This window comes from Chenopodium album, chromosome 12 (genome assembly GCF_948465745.1).
Source record: "Chenopodium album chromosome 12, dcCheAlbu1.1, whole genome shotgun sequence".
Taxonomy (NCBI): Eukaryota; Viridiplantae; Streptophyta; class Magnoliopsida; order Caryophyllales; family Amaranthaceae; genus Chenopodium; species Chenopodium album.
In genome coordinates, this window is record NC_137845.1 from 4,005,052 (window position 1) to 4,029,127 (window position 24,076).

General features: G+C 34.2%; 4 protein-coding genes across 5 annotated transcripts; 2 read left to right on the forward strand and 2 right to left on the reverse strand.

The window, feature by feature from the left end:
* Positions 1-197: 197 nt before the first annotated feature.
* LOC145571675 ((S)-8-oxocitronellyl enol synthase CYC2-like) lies at positions 198-1,495 on the reverse strand. Its single transcript, XM_081630701.1, has one exon. The coding sequence runs from the start codon at positions 1,486-1,488 to the stop codon at positions 331-333; it is 1,158 nt and encodes a 385-aa protein (XP_081486827.1). The 5' UTR covers positions 1,489-1,495; the 3' UTR covers positions 198-330.
* A 5,533-nt stretch (positions 1,496-7,028) lies between these two features.
* Positions 7,029-12,349, reverse strand: LOC145571676 (vacuolar cation/proton exchanger 3-like). Of its 2 annotated transcripts, none has more exons than XM_081630702.1 (12): positions 12,184-12,349; positions 9,739-10,029; positions 9,510-9,577; positions 9,362-9,390; positions 9,079-9,275; positions 8,709-8,927; positions 8,425-8,547; positions 8,204-8,320; positions 8,052-8,105; positions 7,830-7,946; positions 7,630-7,729; positions 7,029-7,280 (listed from the first exon to the last, which is right to left on the reverse strand). In XM_081630702.1, the coding sequence occupies exons 1-12, from the start codon at positions 12,256-12,258 to the stop codon at positions 7,222-7,224; spliced, it is 1,449 nt and encodes a 482-aa protein (XP_081486828.1). In that variant the 5' UTR covers positions 12,259-12,349; the 3' UTR covers positions 7,029-7,221. The 2 variants fall into 2 exon arrangements, with proteins under 2 accessions (XP_081486828.1, XP_081486829.1); XM_081630703.1 differs by having other exon boundaries at positions 9,739-10,016; positions 12,184-12,312.
* Positions 12,350-13,754: 1,405 nt separating this feature from the next.
* On the forward strand, positions 13,755-17,000 carry LOC145570088 (uncharacterized). The gene is made up of 5 exons (XM_081629082.1): positions 13,755-13,980; positions 14,081-14,229; positions 14,348-14,396; positions 15,072-15,214; positions 16,750-17,000. Exons 1-5 carry the CDS (start codon positions 13,932-13,934, stop codon positions 16,828-16,830), a joined length of 471 nt encoding a protein of 156 aa, XP_081485208.1. The 5' UTR covers positions 13,755-13,931; the 3' UTR covers positions 16,831-17,000.
* Positions 17,001-18,927: 1,927 nt separating this feature from the next.
* LOC145570087 (inositol 3-kinase-like) lies at positions 18,928-22,530 on the forward strand. Its single transcript, XM_081629081.1, has 3 exons — positions 18,928-19,994; positions 21,263-21,548; positions 21,993-22,530. The coding sequence occupies exons 1-3, from the start codon at positions 19,131-19,133 to the stop codon at positions 22,067-22,069; spliced, it is 1,227 nt and encodes a 408-aa protein (XP_081485207.1). The 5' UTR covers positions 18,928-19,130; the 3' UTR covers positions 22,070-22,530.
* Positions 22,531-24,076: the final 1,546 nt, after the last annotated feature.

Sequence of the window (24,076 nt, forward strand, 5' to 3'; positions counted from 1 at the left end):
GAAGAGAAAGGAGGCGGTATTTGAGACTTAGGACCCATCTCGTCTCCATTATTGCCCTTTGTAGTCCCAGTTAACCCAATACAAAACCCTTTCTAGTCAGTTTTATAAAATGAGGTTTATGCCTTAAAAAATCAGGATTTATATATGCACGTATATAGCCATCTGAACATCAATTAAAGGAGAATTCAGCTATGCTGAAATCAGGATTTATTCAGAATATATATGCAGGATATGGAATTTGCAGAAAACTTATTACACATTACTGCTGTAATTACATACAATTCTGTTTCTTTTCTATATGAAAAGTTTGGCTACATTTCCGTCTCTGCCTTAAGGTATCAGTTTTTCATCTCTCATGTTATCTATCCAATACGAAATTGATTCTGACGCTGTATACCTCGTTTTGAAACCCAGGCGATCAGCTTTTGCTCGCGTTCCTAATAACTTCCTGGGGGATCGAAACAGGATGTCCAAAAATGGCCAGTTAGCCAATTCTTCCATCTCTGTCTCCACCAAACCTTTCTTCTCCACAATCTCTCGCCAAACTCCAGCCTTGTCTGCCATAGCCTTGGAATACAGAAAATCGTTGGAAAACATGTTTTCAGGAACTTCTAGGCCGAACTTTTTCCCTATCACCGGCCATATCTCTTTCCATGTGAAACAAGCCCCGTTAATGGCATTGAAGGCTTGGCCATTGTTTGAGGATACTTGATCATCAGTGGAAGCCCAAATGTGTTGCTCAGCTACTAGCCGAGCATCCGAGACATCAATACATGCCTCTTCCCAACACTCCCTTGATCCTCCAAACACAAAAGGAAGATTCAATTGCTTACAAATACTTCCATAAACAGCAAGACAACCCATAAAATTATAAAATGTCCTGCTTGAATACCCTGTAATCAAACCAGGCCTTTGGACCGACCACGCTACCTTATTAACAGCAAGCCTCTCCTCAAGCAAATCTTCTAATACATAATAGAAGTTATTTCCTATAGAAGCTCTAGGACAATCCTCATCATATACCGCGATATCAACATCTCTTAAACTATTTGGACCTCTCAATGAAACATAATGCTTCATACCTGTCTGAAGAGAAACGTGTTTTAAGGACTTGGCTTTCGGTAACATTGCATCCAACGCATTCGACAACATCTCTTTGTTTTGCTCACAGCACTCTGGGCTATCAAGGGGGAACTGATTAGCCCAAGTAACCCAGAAAATGTGAGTCACATCTTCTAAACAAGACAGCTTCTTTTGTGTATCCAAAGGACACAGAAGATCACAGGAAATGAAGTTGTAATCATTACTGCCCTTTTTTAAAGAGCTTATTTGCTCTTCTCTTCGCGCTATGCCATATACTTTCCACGAGTACTTCGAGCTTAGCCTTCGAGCTAGCTCTCTCCCTACTAGCCCCGTGACACCAAAAATCGCGGCTACTCGCTTCTTAGAAGCTCCTCTGTGATCTTGCTTGGATTTTTTCAGGGCCATTTTGATTTGTTTCAGAAGATTAGAAAAGGTGGGTGAGTTGAAGAGGTTTATGTATGGGTTTTTGAAGTTGTGTAAGAATGAGTTGTTTTTCTGATTTGTAGGACTTGTTGTTTGAGTAGGATCTCTATTTGTAGGCAATAAACATTACACTTGATCATTATTTAATCATTATACTATTATAAAGTTGTTTATAAATATATAAAATATTTAAGTATCTAATCATCATCATATTATTAATGGTTCTCCTATTTTTGAGGAATGAGTTTTTCTGGAGATTTATGCAACCTTGTTATTTACGTTGAAGTGTTCATGTGAACCTGGACGGTGTTAATATAATACTCCTTTTAAGTAATTAAAAATGTTGATCATTTTTACAGCATAACTCAATTTTTAACCATATTTTTAGCTTACTGAAGTATTAAGCAAGCTGGAACACTTAATCAGACTTTGACTCTTTCAGTGAAGTTGATACATTTTGTGTTTGATTAGCAAACCAGTAAAGAACAAGAATTGGTTAATTTTCCACAAAATTGACTTAGTTGGACTCGAGATTGGCAACCTTAGTTATGTCCTTATTCTAAAAAATTCACCGCTATTATAATATAATAATTTAAACTAGTAGTGTAACATAATAAGTCTTGGTGTAAACTCTATAAGTCCAACTAAATGGTTGAAAATTAGAAGTAACATGTGCCATTCTATACTAATCAGTGACCCTAATTTTGTTTTCCGATAATCTAGATTCAACTTGGCAAAACAATAAATTCAGCAATTTTTTATTCTCCTTCTCTTTGTGGCTAATCACAAGCCATTCAAAATTATTAGCAAGTCTGAGTTGTGAAGTGCAAAAGCCCATATTACAGGATGTGAAGATGGGCAATTTGCCCCACAATTAGGGTGTATACAGACCATTTCTAGCAAGTTGAGCACCTCAAATCTTGCTATTATTTCAATTCCAATAATGAAGGTATTATGAACAATAACTTATTTTTACCAATTAAAATTTACTTGTACTCGTGTTACAGTATTATATATATCAATATATCATTAATAGTATCTCCTAATTAGAATGAGGAAGCCTCGTTTCATCATCATTATTAACAAAAATCGTTTACCTAGTGACATTAATGTAAATAAAATTCTTAATCAGCATAACATTTTCATAAATAAATATACATTTATGAGCTCACATTTAATTAAAAAGTTATTGATTAATTTGTAAAAATACCAATAAATACACTATTTTTGTTTATCATGATGATAACCTTGTATATTCTCAATTAAACCCGACTTTAAAAAAGTGTTAGCACAAAATCGGCCTCGGCCACAAGTAAAACAGTACAAGAGTAAGTTTGTCCGTAGTACACTACTCTTAATGAAACTTTAGGTGAGGTTTACAAAACTTTACACTTTACAGGACAGCTTAATCTGTACTTTAGGGAACTTGATGGTTTCACACTGTTGTACAGCTTCTACTAGCTCATTTGTCGTTGTTTCTAACATGAGCAGCATGCATGTTTAATTATATAAATCTAGTGGCACAATTTGGCAATTTGGACTAAGTTGACTTCTAAATACTAGTACGTTGTAATTAACTGGTGATTTTTAACATGAAACTCATATGAAGCTTCCAAACTAGACACAAAGTGGATCATGCGGTTTTATTAATATGTATATTATTATTGTTCATATATTAAATGATTAATCAATCAAAATAGTCATCATCAACACATGAACACAGTGAAGTAAGTCAATATATAGTAAAAATCAATACTTTGGTATTAATGTGATCATCAAATAACAATAATTATTGCAATTATATATACAGAATCAATAATAATGCATGTTCGAGAAGACTCTTCTATTTATACACCAAGAAATTGAATGATCAAAATCTTCGTGAAATCTTTGTGAATTATATCTATACAAATTATAGAGAATATAACAAGACTTGAACTCAAGACCAACAAGTCTTAAGTTACAAGTCCTACCATCTTAGTCATTTATTAATTGTGTTTTTTATCCAACAAAATTATAGTTTATTTAGATAAGTTAATCTATGGCTTATTATACTATTTGTTTCCATTATGTAATGATTGAGTTTGCCAACTAAAAAATGTTTATAGCAAGACTTTAACTCGAAACTAACAAGTCTTACTATCTAAACAACCGAACTAGATTAGCAAACTAAACAAGTACAAACTAGCAACGCAGGGCATCGTCCGGGCCACACACTAGTTAATTAATTAATAAAAGTAGTCTTAACAAATGAATGGTGAAGTAAGCCAATAGTGAAAATCAATCGTTCATACAGTACTTTACTATTAGCGTGATCAAATGACGATAATTATCGCATTATTATATTTACAAAATCAATAATAATACATGTTCAAGAAGACTCTTCTATTATACACCAAGAAATTGAATGATCAAAATCTTCATGAAATCTTTGTGAATTATATCTATACAAATTATACAGAATATAACAAGACTTGAACTCAAAACCAACAAGTATTAAGTTATAAGTCTTACAATCTTAGCCATTTATTAATTGTGTTTTTTATCCAACAAAATTATAATTTATTTAGATAAGTTAATCTATGACTTATTATACTATTTGTTTCCATTATGTAATGATTGAGTTTGACAACTAGAAAATGTTTATAGCAAAACTTAAACTCGAAACTAACAAGTCTTACTATCTAAACAACCGAACTAGATTAGCAAACTAAACAAGTACAAACTAGCAATGCGGGGCATCGCCTAGGCCACACACTAGTTAATAATTAATAAAAGTAGTCTCAACAAATGAACAGTGAAGTAAGCCAATAGTGAAAATCAATCGTTCATACAGTACTTTACTATTAGCGTGATCAAATGACGATAATTATTGCATTATTATATTTACAAAATCAATAATAATACATGTTCAAGAAGACTCTTCTATTATACACCAAGAAATTGAATGATCAACATCTTCATGAGATCTTTGTGAATTATGTCTATACAAATTATACACGCTAATATGCATATTGGATTCATATAGACACATGCATTAACAAATATAACCGGCGCAATTACTTTGTTATGGGATGAGATTTTATTAAGGCCATTTCAGGATAATAGATTTCTAATTACGAGTATAAAATATTGATCATATTAATTAATTAATTAATTAATTACTTAAAGTAGTCCCAACAAATGAACATAGTGAAGTAAGCCAATAGTGAAAATCAATAATTCACACAGTACTATACTATTAGGGTCTGTCCACATTTACTGAACTGAACTGAACTGAACTGATTGGAGCTGAACTGAACTGAAATGAATATTTTATGAGAGAAGGAAATTAGGAGGTAAACTGAACTAAGTGGAACTGAAATAAACTGATAAAGTGAACTGAACTGAAATTAAGCTGAAGTGAACAGACCCTGTGATCAAATGAGAATAATGCATGTTCAAGACGACTCCTTTATTATACAATTATACACCTAGAACTGAGGGATCAAAATCTTCTCTAAATCTTTGTGAATTGTGACTATTTAAATTGTACATGCATATATAATTCATACATTAATAAATACAGCTCACGCAATAATGTCTTATAAACCAAGTGCATTTATTACAAATAAGGCGACTTTTATTAATCTACAAAGGTAAATTTTGTTAGAGATGCTTAGTGAGCAATAACGTTCGGTAAAATATGGTCCTATGGAATGACTTTGATTTTATCCATTAACTTATGTGGTGCAACATGGAGAAACACAAACACTCGTTGTTGACCTAGCTAGGTCGACCTAAATCTAATATATAATTAACGAGTAGTTCAGTACCTTCTTACTCTTAAATGAACTTTTAATTTTGAACTGTCAATTGAAAGGCAGACAATAAGGAGGCAAGAATGTAACTTCCTTTAATTAATCTAACCCAAATTTGAAGTTTATACTTAATTTAATTGCTGTTATAGCTGGAAATATGCATGGTAGACACTAATTTTTGAGACACAAAAGTTGCAACAATGTATTGCATGAGCAATAACTGCTCCTACTTCACGAATAATAATACTATAAGATGGGATTTGGCTTATTCAATGTCCATCCACAAAATTATATGACCAAAAAATAATAATGTTTGCATTAAAAAAAAAAAAAATAGTTGATGTAGCTCAAGTTAAATCCTCCTGGCAATCAAGTCAAAAACGAGTAGATTTATTAGTTTATAATATATGATTAGTTGGTGTTATGGAGCTGCACTTACATGCACTCTTTCCCATGGACTGCTAACATATTTAATAATTAACATTCAATTATTTATGCACATTATTATAAAACTTTTGTAAATTTAATAAAAAAAATTATCCAGGGGTGTCCATAATTTGGATTAAAATCGAAATTCAATCCAATCCAAACCGAATTATCAATTCGGATCGGATTCGAACTTTAAATTGGATCGGATCGGATTGAGATTTTTTGAAAATTCGGATTTTCGGATTGGATCGGATTGACCATAATTGGATCCAATCTAAACCGAATTGTAAAATTAAGCTTGTATAAATATGAATTTTTTTGTTTTTTGAAGTTTAGCTCAAATACTTACTGCTACATAAAATTAATTAGGGAAACTTTGTATTAATTAATTAATGACTTGATGTTAAACTATTTATTTTAATCATGATTTTAAAGACTTTTATATTAAAGCTTTATTTTTATAATTGTATTAGGCGCTAAAATAATATATTATAATTCGGATTTTCGGATCGGATCCAAATAACAAAATTTTAATTCAGATAGAATCGGGAGAGAAATTCGGATCGGATTGGATTGGAAAATTGAAAACTGAATTATATTTTGAATTGGATCGGATTTGGATTAAATCCAAATCGAAAACCGAATGGACACCCCTACTTATATATAGACTCGGAGGGAGTACTATTAATTATTCGCTTGATTTGTTCCATTATTTACAAAGATGTTACGTAAGAATTTGTTATAAACTTATTGCAATTGAAAAAATAAACACTTTTTCGGGTGTGTTCGGTGCTAGCATTTGAGCAGCTTTCGTGGTTTGTCCACTACTTAACAAAAAAAAGTGAGTGTTTGGCAAAGTAGTGGTTAGGATAACTTTTAATGATAGAAGTAGCTTTTTATGAAAAGTTAGAAATATTAGCTTTTGAAGTTAGAGGCTGCTTTTGAGGTAGCTGTTAGAAATTTAATCTATAGTTTTAAATATAAAATATTGAATTTTATATGTAACAGCTAGTCAATTGGTACTTTAACGAACACTCATACCTAAATTATCTATCTTCAAAGCTACAGCTTGTTGACAGCTAACATCTATCTACCTTCACAGTTCACAGCTATATTTTGCCGAACACGCCCTTCATATTTAAATCGTCCCAAAGTTGGCTAACAACTAATTACCAAAAAAGTCCTTTGCATATTTCCGAATAATACTACTAGAGTTTTTTTTTTTTTTTTTGGGACAATAGCCACTAGAGTATAGTTTAATACCAACAGAATCATTACTTATTTGATACCCTCTAAATCTTCAAGCTATACCCACAGAATCACATTTATATCATCAGATAGATTACAACTTGCAACTCCAATGTAGTTGGCATACATTAAAATCTACAGAAGAAAATTTTCAGATTCGATATCTGTTTTCCAAGAATTAAAAAATTTACAATGGACAACCTTTTATTTGAGACACCAGAGTTGACATCTCAAATTATCAGGCACCAGCAAATCCAACTGACGATATAAGTCCTGATCCAATGAGATTCGCTTGATCTAGCACGCATTTTTTAGAGTGCATATCAGTACTAAATCTTATGGAGTACTACTTTACAATATACGAAGTACAAAGTATTAACCATTAATATACTTCTCGTCCAATCTAGAAATAATAGAGTCGCATACTATATCTTATTGAATGTTTGGAAAGATAATCACATTTCCTATAATAGTAATAGTTTATGATTAACTTTTCTAGAAACAGCAACTAAAATTAAATGAGAGGAATCAAGGATGATATAGATGACTGCCATTGTCAAGATTTTTTTTTGCGATTTTCTAATTTACATATGGTTTGCTTCTCACTTACCTTGCTAAAAAATTGTGGATGTTGTAGTGTACTTACCATCGTTATTGGTTTTATATGGAAGGACCAAGAGGCTTGTAGCAATAATCGTGTAAAAAAAGAGGAGAACACCCCCTTTCATGTAATGTGATGATCCATCCTGTTTAATAGTAGCAGCTAGCAGGTTTAAGCCAAATATTTGAAGTGAAAGAGAGATGCAATGTGACTAAAAAAATGAATGATCAAAGTAGATAATAAACCTGCAAAGTGAAGGCTATAACGAGTACTGAAACAGCAAAAGAACCGGTTTCCAGGATGCTAAGGGTGAGATCCATCTTGATATGCATTATCCATGCGACAATCACACACAAGGGGACCTATAGTAGCAGGCTCTAGTATTAGGACTTCATTTTAAAGATTGAGATATGATATATAAAGGAATTGAATGTGGTCATTATTAATGTAGAAGCTTTAAGTGTTACCACAAATATTGAAATTTGGGTGGCAGAGCCCAGGGCAACTGCCAGAGATATATCCTGTCAGATTAAACAGCACATAGTTAACACAAAATTATAATGCAAGTATTATATTTATCATGAATTTCAAGAGAAATATAAATCAGTCAGGATCATACCAGCTTGTTCTTGTAAGCAAATATGATTGCACCTGCATGTTCTGCTGCATTCCCAACTATAGGAAGCATTATTATGCTGAGGAAGCTAATGGGAATGCCCCAGGAGATGGAAGCAGCCTGTTTCAATGTATTTGGGGTTAAGTTTTTGATTAGGCATAAAGGCATAATGAACTAGAGTACAGAAGATGAGTGCAAGAGAAAGCTTCAGAGTAGTTTCGTACCTCAATTGTGCCAACAATATATTCAGAGAGCAAAGCTATCACTACTGTCATGCCTACCAACCAGCTAAATGCACTCCAAAAACCAATTATTGCCCTCCCATCCTCACAATTATCATCAGGTTCCTGCATATTGTTGCGATCATCAGTCAGCAGAGTATTCAGTTTTTTTAGACTCCTTTTATGTCTGTTGTACTCTTTTAGGGGCAGATAGTCCAGATACCACAAGCTACAAACCAGGAGTTCTGTACAAAAAGCTACATACCAAATACATATAATAAAGTCACCTCTTCAGAATCAAACAATTGTCGGTGGGTCTTCAGCTGAAAGAACAGATATGCAATATAAGCCACGAGCAGGACTATGCTGTTCACTCTTGACAGCAGGAGTATGGAGCTAGCAGAGAATGCCGTCCCTGCAGCATCCTCAGAATGTTGAGTAAACAAAGGCAATGCATGACAAAGAACTCCAAGAAAGAGGAGAAGTATATTTACATCGGCTTGATTCTGTCATCAGAAAGAGAAAAGGATAATCATAGGCTGTTTCGGGGTAAGAAGAAGTGAAAGCGCATGAATTTAAGTTATTATGATATGCCAGCCTCACGCATCATGCCAAATCATTTATAAAAAATAGCGAAAATGGTTTTCAATGTATTACTCTGTCAAATTTTTGCTCCTGGCTCATGTTGGCCAAGCCACCACAAAATAGAGAAGAACCAAGAACTAGAAGAAGGTTTGAAAGAATTGATCCCAGAAGAGAGTACTTCAGCACAGCTATCTTCCCTTGGTGGAGTGCGAATATAGCTATTATGAGTTCTGTTGCATTGCCGCAAGTTGCATTTAGCAGCCCCCCAACTGCCAATTTGCACTTATAAATTGATTTGTTCATGATAGCAAAATGAAGGATATAAATGCCAATTGCCATTCAGAGCAGCTAGTACCTGTTGAGCCAGTATAATATGCAATTTGCCTTGGATTTGACATGCAAAAGGAGACACGGAGAGAAAATGACAATCACATTAATTTTTTGAGTATCTATACTCTAAGCATATTGAAGCATAAATTCATTACAATTAAGTAGTAACATACTCGGTAAGAAAGCTAACTCGTTCCGCTAAAGGGGCAAGTCCGATTAAACTCAAAGCAAAGACCCAGGGCTGTTAAGATGCAAGATCGCAATGAACTAATTTTAAAATAAGTTTATGGAATGACAAAATCGATCAATAAATAAAATCAATCCATAATACCCTAAAATCGGATTGGCTTTTATAAGTCATCCAAACTTTTATCTAATCTCTACCAAAGAAAGTGCACTTACTCTTCCAAAATTGTGATATTCAGCCACTATAGCGAAGGGGATGGCCACAAAGAGAGCACAAATCTTGGTTCCAAGGATAACATCTTGAAGATTTTTCAGAATTCTCCTAACCAACAACGGCCTGATGTTCAACCCCAGGGCCACATCAGACTTTTTCCTAAGCAATGAAGATGACAAACTATGTGCCGTCCTGATAATTTTAGGCTCGTTGCTTGAGTCACTGACGATTCCATTTTCTGCATCCCATGCCTCATTAGAGTCCATATCCTTGACTATCCCTACACACTTACGCTATGTAAATAGTAGACTAGCAGTATGATTTTTTTTTTGACAATGAGGCAAGCAGTATAATTACTTGGGCTATTACAATTATTGCTACAAATTACTAGGCTTGAGCTAATGTGATTGAAGAGAAGACCAGTAGAGACAAACTTGCAGTTTCCTGGAAATTTCGTGAGGATGAATTTGGGTAAAAAATCTCAAGACGATTGCAATTGGCTTTTCACAGTCTATAAACTTGCCACCAGATTCTCCTTCTCCTTATATCATAGTTACTAAAATTTGCTATTGAAGTCATATGTTACACTAATCCACTGTTAAATGTTTTAAAGCTAATATGTACTTGTAAGTTTCATCAGATCATTTTTTTTATTTTTTGTTGTTGTTACATTATGTAGTCTACAATACAAACAAAATGTATTCTGTCCAGATAGAGCAATTAATAGGGAATAACTTTTATATAAAATGTACTATGAACCAAAAACATCTTCTCTTTTACATTTTGTAGCATTAATCTCTTTTTTCACTAGTTAACAGTACTAATATACTTATACACTACACCGCAATTGTAATGAACCTCTACTAATTTCTAGAACCACTAGCTTGTTTATCTTATGTATATTTATTGTAATTTTGGATTATCTGCCTATGTTTTGGAAATTACCATGTTTCATACAAAATATGCTTTTACAAAACCAATTTCCAAGTTTACTTTCTAATTCCCATTTCATAGCAGCAGATTTAACACATCTTCTAAGTACAAAGTCTTTGTCGTTTCTGGGTACACTAAGAGCTAGTTGTACCAAAAAGAGGTTTTTTTTTTTTCTCATTATATCAATTTTGCTGATTTAAAGTTCTAATGAACAAAACTAATAAAATGAGCAAAACAAACACCTTATAAAGATTCACGATAGAGGTTGTCTCCTAAGACTCCATTTCCATTCCCTCACAATTACTCACTTGATCTTAAAAGAACAATCCAGAGGCTATTTGAAAATTTTCAGAAAAAGTCAAATATTTCAATATGGCAATAATACCCCATTTATAAACAATTGAAATAAGGTGAGAGGAAACAACAATTGCAAAAGGATGAAAGGGCTTCTTAAGATTCTTATCAAAATTATATTAAACCCTTAATTTTGATGAGCTCACCCAATGTATAAGTTATTTACAAGCAGACAGACTGAAGTAAAAGTACTTAATCACAATATGAATAAGCTAGCTAGTTAATGAAAAATGTGCAATGAGTTTCACTAGTTATGTCAAAATAAGAGTATAACGTAACACATTAACACTCTCACATCATTTCGTAATCGGCCATACTCATAACAAAGCATTGGGCTCGAACAATTTGATGATTAACCCTTGGGAAAAATTAAGTTACTTCACATTACATTGCACTTAATTATCAACTTAATAGCATCTACATTTAGCCAAACAACTAGTAAATCATCCTAGACCATAACCATACAAAAATTAATGTGGTACAAGTGTCCAACCAAGCATATATCAACTTATAAAAGATCTTAAGAAAACAACTCTCTTGTTTTTTTACAACATCCATGCCTTCCATGGTACAACAGTTTTCACCATAACCCCGTTATACTTCCAAGGCTATTTTTATGCTCATTTGTCGTGTTTTTCACGATTGCCCAATTCCTCGATTCATGTTTAGGGGTTGTGAGTGAGTTCCGCCAACGATGTGGTGCATCCTTAAATTAGACAACTAGTATTACAAAGACACACAACTATCACTATTAACCTGTTTCAATCCAAAAATAGGAAAAAGGCTAGTCTCTATCTTATTAAAACCCTTTCTTGTTTCTAATATATAATCCTTAGTATTCTTCTCACATACATTACCACTAACAGTTACAGAATAAGAAATTTCCAAGAATTTTCTGGGAAAAAAAACAATAAATTAAAAAGTATAACATCCCTTTTCAATTTTTGTTAGTATTATGAAATTCTGTAAAATCCAGCAAAACATACAAGTAGTATAGTTTACGACTTCAAACTTGAAACTTCCATCACAATTGAAGAATCTTATACAGTACGGGCAACAATGCAATTATGAGCCATAATAACACTAATTAGCAACAAAATTTACAAAAATACAAAATAAATTATGGTGCAAAGTAATCGAATTAAAAGATAGCAACTTACAATTACAGTTGAAAATGAAAAAACTGATAAAGATGGGGTTATATAGCTGATGCTGAAACTCGTGTAAGCTTCCATTTTTCAGGTAGCAAGAAATTGAAGTTGATAATGACTCTGTGCAGAAAGCTTCATTTTCATTTTCTGGGAGTGAAGATAATTGTTGGAGTAAAAAATTGTTGGGATCTGTCAAGTCAAAAAATTTAATAGCCCGCTTATGAATTGGGCCTGGCTTACGGTGCCCCAACTTAATATGGTGTAGACAAGATTTGATCTCGGACGGTTATAATTTAGATGTAATATTGTACTTTGTGGGTCATGTAAGGAACTACTTGTAATATGTTGACCTAGTAAAACAGTAGACATATATATTGATGTTTTAAAAAATGTGTAAAGTGAGTTACAAAGAGAAGTGATGTAGACGAGATTTGATTTTATGTTTTGAGTAACACCCTTAGACCAACAAAGATACACATAGCTTCCGTATGATTGAAATTGAAATTGTGTCTATGCACATTGAACAATGGAATTATATTTATTACAGTGATGTCATGCAATAATATTGACAACATGTAATATTAGGAACCAATATGCATAATTTTATTCATAGAGGATGCCTTGGTACTAAGGGTCTGTTCTCTTCCGTTTAATTTCAGTTCAATTCAGTTCCGTTCCTAATTTCCTTCTCTCATAAATAGTTCAGTTTAGTTCAGCTCTAATCAGTTCCATTCAATTAAATTCAGTTCAGTTTAGCTCAGTATAGCTCAGTTCGGTAAATCAAAATAGGCCCTCAGTTACGTAATATTAAGAATGAAACTTCCAACCTTTTCAATTCTTATTAGAAGCATTTGATGATGATGACCTTTTAACATCTTCTTTTCGCAGTGTCTAGCCTACTAAGTTGAGTTGGATTAAATTATAAAAGATTTCAAAGTGGAGCAATTGTGAAAATTGCATAAATTGCAATTATATAGAGATAAGATTAACAAATTTCCACGACTTGCAATAAATCAAAACCTCTCAAGATTACTTTGACTCTAGTTAAAAGGAAGTTCAACTTTCAAAGATTCAGATCGCTCTAGGCTTTGTTTGGTTCATTGTTAGTAAAGGAAGAGAAGGGAAAAGAAAGGAAGAGAAGGGAAAAGAAGGAGATTTTATTTCCAATGTTTGGTTAATGAAAGGTAATGAAGGGAAGAGAAAGGAAATATGATTTTATTTTCTCTTTTAGTCGAATTCCTCCAATTTTGGAAGGAAAGGAAAGGAAAGCTGAAAATTTGTAAAGATACTTTCCTTTCACTTCTCTTCATTTCCTTTAGATTCTGATATCATTTATCAAACCAAATATAGGAACATATTAAAACTTTTTCCTTTCTTTTCTTCTCCAGCCAAATCCATTCAACCAAAAAGGACCTTAATAAAATACGAAATACAATTCTTACCGCTCGACAAAACTACTTTAACTCTAGTTAAAATAAGTTCAACTTTCAAACATTCAAATCGCTCTTAATGAAATACGAAATACAACTCTTACTACTCGACCAAACATCAAATCAATTTTATTTTTTTCTTTGGCAATTGGCATTTAGACAGTTGAAGACCTATCATAAAGGAAGAATACGAAAAATTCGAGAGAATGATTCTCACTTGGTTCCCCAACTTATCAATCGTCAATAATCAAGAATTTCATATTATTTCCCGGGAACGCCCAAGTTTCATCTCACCTCTTCGCCGGAACCCTAATTTCCGAAAAAATCATGGCTGAAAAATTGGCCCCCGATAAGCGCCACGCCTTCGTTCACAATGGTAATCCTTTCTCTCCCTTCAATTCTTGTTGATTTTATCGGTTGATTGATTAATTTTGACTGCTGAATTTTCAAATTTTCAATTATCACAAATTTTTTAGGTCAGAAGGTTTTTGAATGGGATCAAACCCTAGATGAGGTTAATATGTACATTGCACTACCTCCAAATGTGCCGACGAAGCTATTTTATAGCAAAATTCAGTCTAAGCATGTTGAAGTTGGGATCAAAGGCAATCCTCCTTATCTTAATGTAAGTATTTTTGCATTAATTTGATGAATTTTTAGTTGATTAATCATTTTTATTTTTCAAATGGAAAATTCTTGTTTGATTGTTGATGATGTGAATTTGTTGTGTATTTTTTTTTCAGCATGATTTGCAGCATCCTGTGAAGACTGATTCCTCTTTTTGGACTTTGGGTATGTATATAATATTTGTGAGCAGTAATTTTTATTGCTTTGATTTGGTTTTTGATTCTGATAATTTAGTGGCATATGATCTTTACTGAGAATTAGTTGAAGTGTGTTGTGATGAAGAGGTGCTGATATGATTTTAACTGAGAATTATTATGCTTAGTAAACTAAATCACATAATGAGAGAACTATTGAATTGGTAATCTATCTAGATTGTATTAGTTCCCTGAAAAGTCCAAACACTTGACATGTTAAGTGAAACATATGAAAAGGCTGTAATACTTGTGTATGAGTTTATGTGTGCCTAGTGATGTTTGGGCTTGGTCGGGCAATGCTCATTTGGTCAATGTATCGCTTTATGTTTATATGTTAGCAAATAATAGCCTAGCAGCTTGGTAAATAGCTTCTTTCTTATGACTTCAGCTGTATCAGTATCTTGTTACTAGGTGCGTAATTTGAAATATGTGCTACTGAATTACTTTTAGAGGATCCTTCTTGCTTAATTATGTAATATGTATTTAAGTCTCTGGAGACATGTGGTAATATGTATACAACTGTGTTTAGTTTTTTTTTAGGAATGTGTACAATATATTTGATTGAGGTAATGTAAGTATTTTCTTTAGTTGTCTGAGTGCTAGATTTGTACTTTCATAGTTGCTGAAATATCTTTATGAATGCCAGAGGATGATACACTACATATAACCTTGCAAAAGAGGGATAAGGGCCAGACATGGTCTTCACCTATTGTGGGTCAAGGTCAGCTGGATCCTTATGCTGCAGATCAAGAGCAGAAGCGCTTGATGCTTCAGCGATTTCAAGAAGAGGTCTTTTACTTAAAATCCTTTTTTAAGTTTTTCAAGTTCTAGACTTGTATATCTGCTAGCTACAGTTTTGTCTGTCAAATTGTGTGTCACCGTGGAGCTTATCAAGTAAAGTCATACTAAGTGGAAGTTCTTGCGATAATGTGAACTTGGAATTTATTTTTTATTTTTTGAAAATGAATATGATGCTAAAAAATGTAAGAACGATAGAGTGTAAATCTCACTTATTCAGCTTAAGCTTGTAGAGTTTGTTGTGCTTTGGTTTTTGTTGAAGTCTTCTAAAACTAACTTGCTCTGCTGTTATGTGGGTGACCATTTGCTTCATTGCTTGTTTAAATCTTAAATTTTTTGCTGTTATTCAGTGATCATGTTAAATAATTATTTTTTTATTTTATTTGGGGGAGGTGGGGGGGGGGGGGGGGGGGGGAACACAGATCATGTGAAATAATTGTTTTTTTATTTTTATTTAGGGGAGGTTGGGGGTGGGGTTAGGCCCTTTGGGTTGGGGGGAGGGATTACAAAGTAAACTACAATGGAATTACTTTAGTCACTAATAGATTTAATTGATATAGAGGTGACATCAAATACTTAAGCTATAATGCATTGGCCTAAGGCTGTTTTATGACAAAGAGCATTGACAATCAATATATTGTTGTGTCTGTAATCAGGGGTGTAAATTTTCTCATATTTGCATATAATATTTTTCAGTAGTTGGATTCAATAATTGGTACGTCTTTTTATCATGCTCCATTGCATGTCTTGATCTGTCGAACAGAGTGACCTTTTGAATGAAAGGGCATTATGGTAGATGATATATTGATCTTGGCTTATCTTTCTATATTAGTGGCTAGAGAATTCCTGATCAATTTTCTGGTTTGAGGACCTATCAAAGTAAATATGTCTTTGATGTGGGTGGGGGATAAATTTTGTTGTCTTGCTGTTCTTGTACCTGGTCATGATTCTCAATGCGAGGCATGGCTGGGTGAGGTTGGTGATACATGAATATTTATATTTTCTTATTAACAGTACAATCCCCATTGGATGTAAGGGCTATATAGAATCATTGGATGTAATTATGCCTTTTGGCTTCAATTCCCTACTTCTTTACCTTTTAAGTAGAAAGCCTTGCATTCTACCAGTCTACCCTTCTGTGAATTGTAAGGATATAATTGCGTTTATTGTGTCATGTCATGTATTTGGCTTTTTATTGCTTGCCTTATGCAGCATGTGCTCCTATATTCCCCTTGTTAGAATTAGATATTTTTTGCATTTGTGATCCCTATTTGAAAAGACTTGATTTTTTTCATCTGGTTAGATAGTGTGAATTTCAAGTTTCTTGAATGTTTTTTTTTATTTTTTATTTTATTTTATTGTTGTAGGACTTTCAATTGTTTTTTGCATGTATACTTTATCTGATGCAATTGTTCATTTTGTCCATATCTTTCAATTCAATAAAACAAAATTGTGAGGTGTGGTCCATGCCTCTATGATACATTTCACTACTCAGCTGTCTTAATTCCGTTTTTTTTTCCTCGCAGAACCCAGGTTTTGACTTCTCGCAAGCAGACTTTAGCGGGAATTGTCCGGATCCTAGAACATTCATGGGTGGAATCCACTAGGTGGTTATCTTGCATGGCGAGTGTTTCTTACCTGCATAATTTGTGAAGCCTTATAAATGTCAGTAATAAATGATTCTTATCCTTCATGTTAACTGTAATCATCAATTCTGCAGGCTTGATTCCAGATAGGCACTAATCTAAGTAATGCTAACTTATGTTATTCATCTTCAGTAGCAGTTTCTCAAGGTGCATTATTGTTGTTGGCTTGCTTTGTCTTTCTGTTCCTTTGACATTGCTCTACCTGATCATGTTAATGTGCAAAACTAACCTTTTCTTTGGTCTGACAGTTGTAGACCTGTATTGTTGGCCTATTATTTATGTCATCTAGAATAAAAAGGTTGTATAGGATATAAAGGATGTATCAGATGCAGGTGTTTTGGCAGCGAGAAAACTTGAGAGAGCCTCTTTGATGTTAAGAGCCTCTTTGGTGTTAAGTGGCTATTGTTGTTTTGTGAAGGGAATAAAATCCACAATATACATAAGTATGGTTCTTTCTATCATGTTGTGACTAAATATGTGATAGTATGCTGTGGTGTCCAGGATTATGATTTGCACGAGGCTGATTGGGGTTTGGGTAGGCGGGGGGATTGTTGTCCAGGAGACCAGGAGTATGATTTGCATAGGGCTAATTGGGGTGTTTTTTTTGGGGGGTGGGGGGATTTGTCTCGCACTAAGTCATGCCCCAGCATGTAGTGGACAAGCTTGTGCACCAAAACAGGGCACTGTTTTGGGTACTTTCAGGTGCATGATATGCAATCTAGAAAAATAGCTCGGAAGGAAGATACCACACTAAAGGGTATCGAATATCAAACAAATTGCGTGAAGGAATTCTCCATCAATAATGAATACAGAGTATCATACTTTGCCCTTTTTTTTTGTTTGCATCGCATATAGACTCTGTCTAACAAGTGGCAGTTAAGCCTTTATGTCTTTGAGTTGTGCCCTTGTATTTGTATCACGTAGTATACTCTTAAATTTCTCCACTGTTTTCCTCAGTTTCCTCTCTCGCTTGGTTTGACAAATTTTAGTCACGGAACTAATTGAAGCTTGGGTTTTTTAATGGTCGAAAAGATAGCTGGATCGTTGAATAAATGCTGCGAATCAGTCTAAGTCTAAAGTTGATAAGCTAAACTAATCTGGTAAAATTAGAGGTTTAACTTTGGTGATATAGTTAAATGACACAAAGATGGTTAATATTTGTAGTTTATTATAAATTTATAATTTATAATACTTAATGATAGGAATATAGGATATTAGGATGTACTAATTTTTCAACTATTTTCTTACATGATCAAGTAATTTCTTTAGGTTTCGTGAAATTTGAAAATAAAATGCATGTATAATAGAGGAGAGAGAATTTTTCATCTAATAAGCAGAATGTACAACATATACAACTATTATAGAAAATCACGCCTTTCAATTCGATTTGTTCTTCCTAGCTCTACTAATGACATCTTCAAAGGTTTCTTCCTATGTGGAATTATTTCAAATTATGCTTCCGATTCAACTATTCAAGACCTAAACTCTTTGCTCTCATTGCCTCGGTATAATTAAGCACTTTGCTAGCATGATTTATATGCTTTAAATCAGGAAGTGAAAAACTTTTCTTTTTTCTTAAAAAACTATTTCACTTGTCCTATATATTTCCACTATTATCTTTCAATATTCCAATTAGAGAGGAAAAAAGTAGTAAAAACAAAAATAATGTTGCCCCCATTAAATTGGCACAAATCAATGAACAAAGATTTTTATGTGGCTAGCCACATGGTGTAGTCGGGGTTATGCGGTCAAGGGTTACTCAATCAGTTTGGAAACACTCGGTTGGTTAGGGGTTATTCGGTTGGTTAGAGGTTATCTAATCGATCAAGGGTTACCTAGTCAGTATTTTAATGTGTATCAGTTTCTCATATAATGTAAATAGTCACACCAAAAAAGTGTTGATAGTTCTATAGTATAAAAACCATTTTTTATGAGAACACATCTTATAAGTTGTTACTAGGAGTAGCTAATCATCTTATGTGTCTTTCTTTGTGGATCTAACCTCATTTAGCAATTTAAGACAAAACTAAACATTATTAATTGGTGCTTTAAAAAGCAAGTTTTATTACGCTCCTAAATCGATTTTGATACTCTTTACCAGAATCCGTGTACGCGCAGAATTTCAGAACATATCGACAGACGGCAATAACGAAACTCAGACGCAAATATATAAATACTCCAATCCATTTTTTAAATCAATTTCTTTGGATCATCTTCTCTAATAATTCCCAGAAAAACCAAACCAAATCAAACCCATTTTAATGGGGTTCTCCCGCCGTAGTTTGGTAGTAGGCAACTACTGCCATGATGTCCTCCTCAAAGACGACGTCGTAATTGCAGAATCCTTAGGTGGTGCTGCTTCCTTCATCTCCAACATTTTCTCTCTCCTCTCAATTTCTTGTGATTGTATTTCAATTGTTGGTTCTGATTTTAGGTACAATCACTCTGTTTTCTGCTCTCCAATTATTTCTAATACTTCAAAAACCACCGTTTTTCATGCCCATTTCTACTCTAATTGCCCTGAAAATGATGGGCAACCCGTTTCAGATCGGACCCTTAAACGGGTCATTGCATGTGACCCGATTCGACCCACTGAGTTGCCCAACTCTGACTTGGGGAAAAGGTTTGATTTTGGGATGGCTGTTGGTGTGGGAGGGGAGATTTTACCTGAAACTTTGGAGGGTTTGGTTGAGATTTGTGATGTTGTGTTTGTTGATGTTCAAGGGTTGATTAGAGAATTTGATGAAATTGATGGTACTGTTAGATTGATTAATTTGAATGAGACTAAATTTTACCCTTTATTATCTAAAATTGGGGTTTTAAAGGCTTCTGCTGAAGAAGCTGAGTTTATGGATGTTGAGGAGGTCAGGAAGATGTGTTGTGTGGTTGTGACTTATGGTGAGAAGGGTTGTAAAGTGTTCTGGAAAGATGGGGAGGTTGAGATTTCGCCGTTTTCGACGATTCAGATTGATCCTACTGGTGCTGGGGATAGTTTGTTAGGTGGGTTTGTTGCTGGGCTTTCTCTTGGTTTAGCTGTTCCTGATGCTGCTTTGTTAGGCAACTTTTTTGGGTCTTTGACTGTTTCTCAAATTGGGTTGCCTAAGTTTGATTCCAAGTTGTTGCAGGTGTGTAATTTGATTCTGTAACATGTTTAGTAGTATGTCTTTGTGATTTTGATTCTGAATGATTTGTGTTGTTGCATTAATATTTGTACGCTTCTTCGTATTTGTGTTCTTACATTGTGTTTATTATAGTGTTTTGTTGTTATATGTTGAATGACTAATGGTAGCATGCCACAAGTAACCTTCACTCATTTCCTAGTTAGCTACTTTGGTTGGAGATTTTACATGTTCATTGAAATGGAGCTGTTTAATAGGATTTGTAACTTGTAAGACTTCAAATTGGCCAGTGATAAAGAAAGTAAAGAGAAGCTGGGGAATATGGACAGTTTGAAGGGCATTTCATTAGGTGTTAGCTTGTTCCAGAGACATTCTGCTTGGTGTTTTGGTGAACAGTTGAACACTGAAGTGTTTATGAGCTTTGCACTAACGAGATTTAGGATTAATTTGTGTCTGAGAAAAGAAGTTATGGTGAATTTCTCTTTCAGAGTCTGCTCATACAATGTCATTTTGGATTGGTTGGGGTTTTGAGATCAGATGTGATGGCATGTTTAATTGCTGGGTTTTGGATTTCAGAGATGATGGCATATGTTAAAGTAGCATCTATGTCCCTGATAAGTTATGTGAGATTGGTCTCTGTGCTATTTTGATGCCTGTTTATAAAATCAAATTGCTCACAACTCACATGGTCATCGAACATAAGCACGGAATTTTTTGGCAATAATTTTACCACCTCAAATTGCTCACAACTCACATGGTCAATCAAGCTGGTTGTTTTGAGCTCAGGTGCTATCATAGTTATATATTTTGGACCAAAAGCACAGAATTTTTTGGCAATAATTTTACCACCTCTTCTTGACTTGGTGGCAAATTGTGCTTCTTTGTGTTCCAATGATGTAGACAATTTAACAACATAGTCACACATTCACTTATTTTTCTTAACTGTATTGTGTACCCATGTCACAGTTTCAGTCACACCCATTGAAAGTGTTGCAGAAGTATATTGCCTCTTATCAACACAAGTATAGGATACATACTGCTTTTTGCTTTGTTTATAATTACTGTATCCTAATGCTACATTATCTTATCCGTTTGTATATAAAGCACCTTAGAAGTTGGACCATTAGGAGCATCTTTTGCTTTGCATTAGCACTTGTGGACACTTGCTGATACTCTATATTTAGCATCTGGTTCCATCATCTCTCCTTTGTCTGCCAGAAAGAGAAGGAAAGACTATGATTCTTTACAATAATTGTCCTTATTTTCATTCTCAGAGAGTCAAAGATGAGGTGCAAAGAAGATCATTGCAGTCTGCTCAACACCGAGTTGGTGATGTAAATGAGCTTTGGTTTTCAAAACCACTTGGTCACGAGCAGTTCCACGAGTCCCTTAATGCTATCAGACACGCATTTTCTTTGCCTGTACAAGAATGTAGAAGGGATCTACCAGATATGCAAAATGTTACTACTGCATCTGTAAATCACAGTATAAAGCATCAATGTAATGGGCAAAGTCTCTTGCATGATCCTGTATATGATGAAACAGTTAAACCCCTCAAAGGTACGCAATGATAGACACCAAAGCATATGCCCTCTCTCTGTCTTTTTTTGTAATTTGCTGGTCATCTTTTTGTAATGCAGCAATCCTGTTTAGAATAATTTGGGGCACTAGATCATACTCACTGAAAGTCTGAAATAGATCAGTTTAGTTCTTTAATTAGGAATTTTGTAATTGAAGCGGAATCCCGTTTCTTTGTTGTAATTTGTAAATGCCTAATCTAAATGAGGTGCTATGATGCCTTGCCACTGATGCATTTCCTGTTTCCTATGTTTACTGGATGCAAACTGAGTAATTAGCAGACAGATTATAGCAAATACTTTATATGATCGAGGATCAAAATATCTTGGAAATCTATGCTATGATTGCTGTTGCTATTTGCTAGGCACTATGTCAACTTTTGGCAAATCTGCCTTTTAGTTTAGATTAAGCTCCTAGTTGTTACAGGAATCAACAAAACGCCCCAATTTCATATCACATGTATGGTTTTGGTGATATTTCGAGGCTTAGCTTGCGGTGGTTAAGATCATCAAAACTATTGTTGATACACGGGCTTGACTTCATCGGTTAGTCCTCTAGAGTCTAGACTAGATGATTGTAGACTTGATCGGACCTATTCCTCCTGGTGTTGAGATTCATACTGGATGGTGGTTATTTCTGTTGTCGAACTCCATGGAGCAGTCTTACTAGAGCTGCATAGATAACATGTGCAATGTTAGACAAAGCATCTTTTTGGAGGAACAAGTGAAAGCTCTGCTTAGAGAATGCAACATGAATTTTGCTCTCTACACGAAATCTTTGATCAAGTAAAATTCTTCTTTGTTTCGGTCATTACAAGTTTACAGCCTTCGATACGTAATGCGGTGTATATTCTACGATACCGAACAAGGTTATGTACATGGGTTGTCTTATAAAGGAGATACTCTACATTTTACTTTCTCCAATTGTTAATGATAATGTAATAAAGTTCTACCGAAAGCAAGGTTCAATTTGATCAAAGCACTCTTGTAGCCACCAATTGTTTCTTTGATTGCACTCTTTCCTTTAAATACGGAAACTTACAAGGATACATCTACTAAAGATACATGTTCTTACAAAGATAAATGCCCGTCTAACGTATAAAGTGCGTAATCAATGCTCAAATTTCACCATTAGTCTAACTTAATATTTTATGACCTTCAAAGGCAAGATAAGTAAATATTGTATTGTGCAATAAGAATTACTTGTATTAGTGTTTGATGTTGCTATTAAAAGGGGATTTTGTCAACCTTCCCATAAATATGGCTAATTTTATGAGTGATTTCCCTAAATAATGCTAAAATACAAATTAATTCCCTATATAAGTCGGTTTAAAAACTATTTTTCACAATACCGTCCACATTGGATCGGTTCCTAGGTTTGGAATTTGGCAGTATAGAACCGCTAATACCATTAGAGGTTTTATACCGCCAATACCATTAGGGGTTCTATGCATAGAACCTCTACTTTAGCTTTTACTAGCGGCTCCTTTCAAGCTTGAAAAATATATTGTTAAACAATTGAGCTTACAATGAGAGTTGTTCATGACATGATGAATGCGTTGAAAGGAGCTCAAGTTCTGTGTAACCTTGTAATTTAATTTAACACATGAGTTTGGTCGATGTTCAAACAAAATTTCAGAAGTTTAATAGGTAAGTCTCATCTCGACTCTACTTGTTTGTTGCTAGGCAAATTGTGTAGAGTTGTCTTTTTTTTTTTTTTAAGGAAAAAAAATTATCAATTCAAATGTTAGGTAAACTATACAATTTCAATTTTTGATGGATATTTTTCGTAATGAAAACATGATTATGTATATTTTTATTAAATTCATCTTAATTTATTTATTTTGGGAAATTATCATTGGTACATTTTTGGTTTTGACTTTTATTAATGGTACAGTTGCTCTAATTATGATTATCAGCAGCACACCTATACTTTGGACTAATTAACTACGATAATTAATCCGTTAATTTAATAAGGAAATTTTGATTTTCACCACTTCCAATAAACGACTTATTTGCTTTTACCTCCTATATAAAAAAGAGTTTTATTTTACCACCAAAAAAAATTCCAAAAATTGGATTTTACCACCAACTAACGGATTCCGTCCATGAATCCATTAGTAGGGCCCACCATTTTGATGCTTCCTCTTCATCTTCCTCGATCTTCCATGTCAACCAACCAAGAATGGAATCAACATACCCCGGAAGGTCAGAATTCGTGTGGGGCTAAGGTGGGGTCGGAATTTGGTATGGGCTTGGGAGGTGGTCGGAATTAGGTGGTGGCTAGGGTTTTAGGAGTGCAAAATTTGGTGGTGGCTAGGGTTTTAAGAGTAGTCGGAATTAGGAGGGGGCTTTATGGGTGGTCGGAATTTGGTGGCTAGGGTTTTGAGGCCGGAAAATGGAGGAAAGGGGGTCAAAATTCGGTGGTGGTAGCTGGAGCATTGTGCGGTGCGATGGCTGCGTTGTAGCGAATTGGTGGTGGCTGGTGCGGTGGCTGCTGACGAATTGGTG

Bases quoted from the DNA above. Each gene is read 5' to 3' on its own strand.
- LOC145571675 (XM_081630701.1), bottom strand. From the start codon at position 1,488: ATGGCCCTGAAAAAATCCAAGCAAGATCACAGAGGAGCTTCTAAGAAG.
- LOC145571676 (XM_081630702.1), bottom strand. From the start codon at position 12,258: ATGGAAGCTTACACGAGTTTCAGCATCAGCTATATAACCCCATCTTTA. The intron at 9,391-9,509 runs GTATGTTACTAC...GTCAAATCCAAG, and splicing joins CGAGTTAGCTTTCTTACCGA to GCAAATTGCATATTATACTG. The intron at 8,928-9,078 runs GTAATACATTGA...TTCTGATGACAG, and splicing joins AGGAGCAAAAATTTGACAGA to AATCAAGCCGATGTAAATAT.
- LOC145570088 (XM_081629082.1), top strand. From the start codon at position 13,932: ATGGCTGAAAAATTGGCCCCCGATAAGCGCCACGCCTTCGTTCACAAT. The intron at 14,230-14,347 runs GTAAGTATTTTT...TTTTTTTTTCAG, and splicing joins GCAATCCTCCTTATCTTAAT to CATGATTTGCAGCATCCTGT. The intron at 14,397-15,071 runs GTATGTATATAA...TATGAATGCCAG, and splicing joins TTCCTCTTTTTGGACTTTGG to AGGATGATACACTACATATA.
- LOC145570087 (XM_081629081.1), top strand. From the start codon at position 19,131: ATGGGGTTCTCCCGCCGTAGTTTGGTAGTAGGCAACTACTGCCATGAT. The intron at 19,995-21,262 runs GTGTGTAATTTG...TTTCATTCTCAG, and splicing joins TTGATTCCAAGTTGTTGCAG to AGAGTCAAAGATGAGGTGCA. The intron at 21,549-21,992 runs GTACGCAATGAT...TAGTTGTTACAG, and splicing joins AACAGTTAAACCCCTCAAAG to GAATCAACAAAACGCCCCAA.